General features: G+C 35.5%; 1 protein-coding gene across 1 annotated transcript; it reads left to right on the top strand.

The window, feature by feature from the left end:
* The first annotated feature begins 6,545 nt into the window (after window positions 1–6,545).
* Window positions 6,546–7,782, top strand: LOC143535763 (putative F-box protein At1g32420). The gene has a single exon (XM_077029927.1). It carries the CDS (start codon window positions 6,554–6,556, stop codon window positions 7,709–7,711), a length of 1,158 nt encoding a protein of 385 aa, XP_076886042.1. The 5' UTR covers window positions 6,546–6,553; the 3' UTR covers window positions 7,712–7,782.
* Window positions 7,783–8,054: the final 272 nt, after the last annotated feature.

Here is an 8,054-nt window from a genome sequence, read left to right as displayed (position 1 = left end):
CCTATAAAACTATGTCTTTTTATTTTAACCCTTATATATATATATATATACTATATTAAAATGCATATAGGAAAGGCAAAGTGGTCTTTTGACCAAAACTCTTAAAATTAAGAGTTTTACACCTCTTAATGCAAGCATCAATGATTCACACATTCTCAAATTCCATTTCAAATACAAAAACCAGGAGAAAACATATTCAAATTCTTGAATTCCCCTCTGATAACCTAATAATTATGTCAGCCGGACATCTTCCCCCTCACTTACCCATTCACATTCACGATTCATCAAAGTCAAACCTCGACCACCTCCAACCATCACCCCATGCCTGTCCAACTTCATTCTTTCTTCACATTTTTAAAGTCCAATTTTCTGTGAGAAAAATACACATAGGAGGAATGCAACCATCGAATCTGTCTCTTGCAACTAGTTCTCTGCTTATGGGTGAGGAGGTTCCTTTTTCAGGAAAGGATTTAGCAGTCTATGTACCATCTCTACTTCTTAAGGGCTTTTATTATAGTTTTGGTCCTTATGTTATATTTAAGTACTTAGCACATTGGGTATTTGTGGTATCATGAATTAACATGGTATTAAAAACACATCATTTTTATGCAATAGTGGTGTTTGAAAGGTGTTGTTACATAAGTGGGTTACAACACGAAGGCCACCCATGAATTTAATTTTTTTTCATGAAGGCAATCCATCTATTAGAAGTTTAGAACTATCATATAGGCCACCCAAGCATGTGTTTTGTGTCACTCATGCCAATTTTGACCAAAAACAATAAAAAAATGACGAAAATGCTAGTGAGGTTTTAGAAAAGACAACAACTTTAGCATACAATTCGTTTAAAACTTATATAAGATAGCTATGAATCATAAAAAAACTGATGGTTGTATTCGTCATTCATGCATGTCTTTGGTTGAAATTGGTATAAGCTTATAGGCCGTATATGACGGTTCTAATACATTCATGGCCTTAATGAAAAAAAATTGAATACTTGGGTAGCCGCCACATCCATTATCCGAATAACTTATGAGTATAATTTGATTGTAATCACTGTCAATATAATTCAATTACCAAAAAATGATCATAACAGTACTCTTGAGTTATATTTTGAAACGAGGGTACCACAACTTTATGAACCTTCAAGTAAAAGTTGTTGGTATGCTTTCCTTTTGTTTTCCCAACATTAAAATTAACATAAAAATGATAAAAACTGCTGGCTTACTGTCAATCGTAATCTCCATCTAGCAGAACTTAAAATAATTATTGTCAAGTACAATGGCAGAATATAAACTCATCATTTTTCAACCATTCTCTTATTAATCCCGAAGAAAGAGACACCCTTATTAGTAATCACAAAACTCCAACATACAACCCACTCAATGTTTAAACTTGTAGCCCATCAAAAATTTCTATGTTCTCAGGTTAGTCATATGTTACAGAAACTAGTTTATGTTTTGTTACATTTTTTATTTATACAAAGGTTTATAGATTGTGAAGATGGTGCCATATTTTTGTTAAATGGATGAATAATGTGAGATGTGGTATTTTGATGCAGTTTTCTTAGACAAAATGCAACAAGATTCTTTATAGATGATGTTTATACAAATCCCAAGCCCCTTCAGTTAGACGGACCAAATGTTGATTCTAAAGTTGTTAGCTTTTGTGTAGAGGACTTGGATTACATGGGCAAGATCAAGGAATTGAATGAGTATCTTGACAAGGTATTTACAGTTCTTGATATGGCAAATTGGGCGGGTGGGACGGGTCTGATTTGGTTGACTTTCAATACCATTGTCCAACTTCTTTTTAAAGAAAATATTCAATAGTTTAGATACAATTACAAAAATATATTGTATTCAACAAAAAAGTATTTTCTTTAATGAACTGATTTAGCCATGTTCTTTTTTTCATATTAAACCCGTTTAAACAGCCGTCTAGCTCAACCCGAAGCAGCAACGAATAGGTGGCATTGGCTACTTCAGGAAAGTAAATCTGATGCTGAAGTAGTGGTTCATGATCACTTGTCTTTGGGTCCGGTTACATTGGTAATTCACATCAAGAGTTAAAGGTGAAAGTTAAAAGATTGACACTTATCTTATAATGTAAGTTAGATGTGAAATGAATTTAGTTTCTGGCATTTGCAGCTTATTAATCTTGGCTAAACATCTAAATTTGCTGCAGGCTGGTTTCATTTAAAATGTTCAAAGGCAAAAGAACAATCATTACTACCCGGCTTGCAAGGTATCTAATTAGTTCATTAATATGAGTCCTAAGATTTGCTTGTTCGTTTTTGACCTATTTTCCATACCAAATCAAATATTTAGTTTGACATAATCTGAAAGAATTCAAAGAAATGAAAAATACTGATGATAGATATTGAATTCCAAAACCAAATCTTGATTACAATTAAACCCTACTGGTCATATTTTAAATGGATAATTTATCAATTGCATCATTTTTTAATCTTGGCATGGATTCTGAATTGTGTATATGTTACATCATTTGTTTACATTTTATCTTTAATGGTCAAATTGGTTAAGCTAAGATTTTGTATAAAAAGAAAACAGGCCAAATAGGTTCAAAGCCGTATGAATGTGAAAAAAGTTGTATTTGTAGGACGGTTGGATCTGACCTGACCAGCTTTGACTAGGATATAAGCTACCCACTTTACCTGTGGCCCCACTCGTTTAAACCATGCATCTTGCCACACATAATTGTAGTGCTTGATACACTTCATTACCGTTATGTACACCAGTAATTGTGGTTCTATGTACACCTCATTTCCGTTATGCACCTTAAGCTCTAAAATAATATTAACAAAAGAGAAATAAAAATGGTTGATTATATGAATTAAGCATATATATATTTGAATTATGGCACAATTTTATTTATGTAATCATTTAGTAAATTTTATTAGTTTCCATGGCTATAGAATCAATGTCTATTTTGTTTTGCAGTTTAAATATGTGTCAACATACAGACGCAAGCCATTTCAGTCTATATCTCTGGTGTTGGAAGTATTTTTGTTTCCTTACAAAAATATCCCCATTTCCCCCTTATTTCTTCATGGCTTGAAAGAAAGGCATGTACCAGGGCAATGTGGGAATCATTCACCAAGGGATAAGACTTTGAGGATGTATGGGTAGATGGGATGTTAGAGTTGTTGTTGATTGTAGACCTGTTAATACCGTGAGCCTTGAGTGCTTGTTCCACGGCTTTGTTCACTGCATCTTGAAACGAGTTTGAGTTTGCTGAAGCTGGCTGACTTGATGAGGATAAAAAACTGTGTTGTTTGTGGGCTTTGCTATAGGAAACGTCGCACCACTCACTGGAGTTTGGCTCTAGAAAGCAAAGCTTGTGGATATACCAGCCTGGTTGAGAGAGCTGATATGATTGTTCAAACTCAACTTGTCATCTATCTCATAAGACTTGATGGTGGAGATCAGATCGGACAAAGAGGTTACAACAAAACTTGTGGTGCGTCTAATGGTAATGACACTTGTGTTCCAGGAGTAAGGTAGAGAGTTCAACAGCTTCTGGTTGATCTCAGTATGATCATAATTTAGACCACTGCTCCTCATCTTGGTTATTAATTTCTCAACCCAACTTACTTGTGTATCAACAGTTTCTCCGTGAATGTGGTTGAACATGTTGAACTCACCTTTCAACATTTCTCTTTTGATATTTTTCATCTCGATATTTCCTTCGAATTTTTCAACAAGGGCACCCCAAAGTCCATTGGCAGTAGTATGATCTCGAAGAGTTAGAGCAATGTTAGTAGACGAACACACACTCGGAACCCCGTAGGCATCATCTTTTTTTATCTTCTCTTTATCAGCATCTGAAAAACCATCTCTAATAATTTCAACATCACCACCTAGTAGCAACTGGTATGTGTGGACCTTGCTATATTGATCTAATCAGGCCGGGATCAGTCATCCTCAAAAAGTTCTTAAACCTCCATTTAAATTCATCAGAGTTGTTGTACTAGCTTCGTTTTCTAATATTATGCAGCTCTTTAACAATTCTGGATCGTGAGACATCTTGTATGGGAGAAAAGTAGCTTGAGAGGACTTGTGGAAAATTCTGTTATAAACCCAAGTATAATCTAATCAAGTCGAATAGGGAGTTCGAGTCGAATGGACCAACAAATTGAACGAGACAAGGAATCGAATTGAATATATTTTAGTCATATCAAACAAGTATTTCAATCGAATCGAATGATTTTATCCAGACAAATATAAAACAAATCGAATCGAATGGGTGATTCGATTCGATTAGTTTGTATGTTCGATTCGATTAAGATGGCAACTTGATTCGATTAAACGTTGTGATTAGATTCGAGTAGAAAAAAATGGTGTCCTCGATTCGATTTGATTACAGAATGGTCCAAAAACAACTTTTTGCACGCTTCGATTCACTTTTGGAAACACTTGTACTTTGTTCGATTCAATTCGAATGTAGATCTACACACTTTTTCACCACTTTACAACACAAACAATAACAAATCCACAACAAGCACCACAAATGCTACCAACACAAACTTGAACACTTTCTAGTAAACACACTTGAAGAACCTAAGTCTTCAAAACACACTTTAACACCCGAGAACACTTTCAAAATGTTCAAGAACACTTTGAAACCCGAAAATAAGCAAGAATACTTCTTAAAACGTACATCACAACAAGACTTACATTCAATATTGTGATACAAGAACTACAACTAGTAGAGCCAAAAGCTCTGATACAATTTATAGGTCCCAAATATGGATCTAACAACACAAATTCTTGAATCAATCTAAGCTTTAGCTAGCGGAAATCACTAAAGCTAACCTAGATCTCGGTTCTTGTTGATAATTGTGTTAGGTTGTGAACAGAGAGAGTAAGAATAGAAGATAATGTTCACAAAAAGGTTCTTCTTGTATTACATGACATGCTTCCTATTATATGGGAAGCATGACCCAATATAGTTACTAGTACACATGCCCAATGGGCTTGCATCAAGTGGCCTCAGGCCCAAACATTACAAACAAAAGACAAATACATACATGTTTATGTTTGAGAATAATACATAAGACTTAAATACCAAAATGGGTTCTACACCTATATAGGATCATTTAGAACCCTGTCACACGTATGTTCCTAGAAACCACAAGGTACAAGTGCAAACCCACGGAGCGTGAACCATAACCCAGAAAAATTTTCAAAATAATTAACACATATCGGTTATGGCGTCTGTAAGGGCAACACCCTAAAAGAAGCATCGAGTACGAATACAACCGAAAGAGCCATGCTCATAGCATTGTTATGAGAGGAGATTAAGAGAACATAAGGGCTCAGTAAAAGACAAAAATGGTCGTACAACAAACGAAAGCTAGGAAAGGACAGGTTCACCATGCTAAACCATTAGAAACGTGCTATCGTGCATGACCACAAGAAATAATAGTACAGTTGTAGATGCGATATTGTCTTGTATAATAAATATTCCAAATATATGTAACATTGCTCAGAATATATGAATATCAAAGATATCATTTCACATTTAACTATGTGTTTTCTATAAACTCTCATACCTCTCAAATATCACTCACATTACTTGTTAATCATAGCCTATCTAGATCCATAATCATAAGGATCAAAATTTGCTTTAACAGTGTCTGATTAAAATTCATACCAAATTAATTTGATAAAATAAAGTTATAAACTATAAACCATGGAGATTGGCTACATCATTTTTAGAAATATCAAAACAATAGGATGTGGTAACAGGCAAATTGCACAGATTGGATGACGGGTTATTCGGGTTTCTGGTATGTGTTAACATGGTCAATCTAGATCAACCCAAAATGCCTTAGTTTTTTCAAGTTTATGAAGCTTTTTATAAACATGAACTGTGGCAAATGTAGGGCTGCAAACGAATCAAAAGAACACAAATAAGGTTTTATTCATGTTCATTTGTTAAGGAAATAATGTGTTCATGATCAGTTCACGAATGCTTACGAACAAGATTTTATGTTTGTATTTGTTCATTAAGGTAATAGATGTGTTTACGAACATAAATAAAATCGGCAGAGCCTAGAGATTGAGATCGATGTATTCATCAATGTGAATATTGAGAAAGGTAATCAGAACAATTAAAAAACATTGTAAGAATATGATTTTCTATATTATTATGGGTAATAGATTAAAGAATATAAAATGCTTAGACAACATAACTAAAAGTACAAAAAACTTTCTTGAACGAACGTTTATGAACACATTTCCGAACGTTCACGAAAACAATTGAACGAACATGGGCTCTCTTCATGTTAGTTTGTTTAACTACTCGAACTTCCCACCGAACGATTTACGAACTGTTCGCTCAACGTTCGGTTCATTTACAACCCTAGACAAATACGACTAGGGGTGTAATTGAATCAAGTTGTCTGTAAGCTACTCAAATCGGCTTGCTTAAAACTTAAATCAAACGAGCTTAAACAAGCTCAAACCCGAGCTCACGCCTATAAACAGCCCTTCAGAAAAAAAAACAATATTTTCTTCATCGTGAAATGGAAACCCTAGAACAAGAAGATGATCAATTCCCAAGTGACATCACCGTAGAAATACTCTCCAGACTCCCCGTCAAATCCATCCTCCGATTCCGATCAGTATCCAAACCATGGCTCTCTTACATCTCCGACCCATCATTCACCAAGCTCCACCTCGCTCGCTCCACCTGCACAGCCTTATTCATTTCCGCTTATGACGCCTCCACCCGCAAGCCCCACTTCCTATCAGCCTCTCACGACGGAACCCTCACCCACCTCACCACACTCGAAACAGATTACTCCGATCAGTACTTCTCCACCGACCCCGTACACTTGCATGGCCTAGTTACTTTCACTTGCATTAAAGAAACCTCACCCAACCAGTGTGCGTATAATGTGTTCGTCGTTAACCCGACCACGCGTAAGGTTTTTAAACTATACCCGGATTTTTTAACTAATAATATTAACGTGGATGTGCATTACTTGTATGGGTTGGATGAGTCTAAAAACGAACATAAGATTTTGATCATTAGGAAGCTTTACGAGCCGTGTATTCGAGTGGAGGTTATGATTTTCTCTATGTCGGATCGTTCGTGGCGAACCATCGATGTGGACCCTCCTCTCGGTTTCAGTTGGGATCGTTTTAGCTTCTACTCAGCTTGTGTCATGAGTGTTTGTGTCAATAGTGTAGTGCATCTATTGCTTGAAGATGGCCCTTACGCGTACGATATTTTGGCGTTTGACTTGGTATCGGAGAAGTTTTCGATTATCAACACTCCTGAAGATGTAATGCCGTATCCGGAAGACGATCCTTACATTAAAGATGTCAATGGTTTTGTTGGTGTTGTATGTCATGATCGTACGTGGGAGAACAAGGAGATGCATATTTGGATATTGCAAGACTATGAAAACCGTGTTTGGGTCAGAGAAGTCGTTAAGTACCCCGAGCATATGATGTGTTGCCCTTATCCCATCGATTTTGTTAATATGGACGAGCTTACATTATCCTTGGAGAGCAAGTTGTCTGGTGATGTTTTAAGTGTACCTGTCTTTAACAAGAAGGGTGGATGTTTGAAATCGTTACGATTCACTTTAGGTCATCAATATCGGTTTCTGTTGTCAAGAACGTTGCAGTTCATGGAGATCAAGTGTTATGTTGAAAGCATGTCGCCTTTATAGAGGAACAGGACAACACTTGATGATCTGATCCAATACAAGTTCTTTCATGGACAAATGCTGTTTGTAATTCAGGTTTGATGTATATTTAAATGGAGTTTCTTATATTGATAGTGTTTTACCTATCAACATCTCTGGATCTTGTGTTTCTATACAAGTTTTACTAAACCATAAAACCATTTTAAATCGTGTTATGTTTAAGAAGGATTGTTAGTAACTTAGTATACTTTTATACAAAAATCAGAAATATGCAGTGTTGGTCATCAAAACTAATACATTCACCTATACTAAGTGGAAGGGGATTAGTCTTTTTACTTTGATTAATTTATTAATATTAATAATCTTT

This window comes from Bidens hawaiensis, unplaced genomic scaffold (genome assembly GCF_021521415.1).
Source record: "Bidens hawaiensis isolate Kalapana, Puna unplaced genomic scaffold, B.hawaiensis_p1.1 tig00010600_1, whole genome shotgun sequence".
NCBI lineage: Eukaryota > Viridiplantae > Streptophyta > Magnoliopsida > Asterales > Asteraceae > Bidens > Bidens hawaiensis.
This window is presented reverse-complemented; position numbering and strand designations above follow the sequence as displayed.

What these genes read in the sequence shown, in the direction of transcription:
- LOC143535763 (XM_077029927.1), top strand. Translation starts at nt 6,554, where the DNA reads ATGGAAACCCTAGAACAAGAAGATGATCAATTCCCAAGTGACATCACC.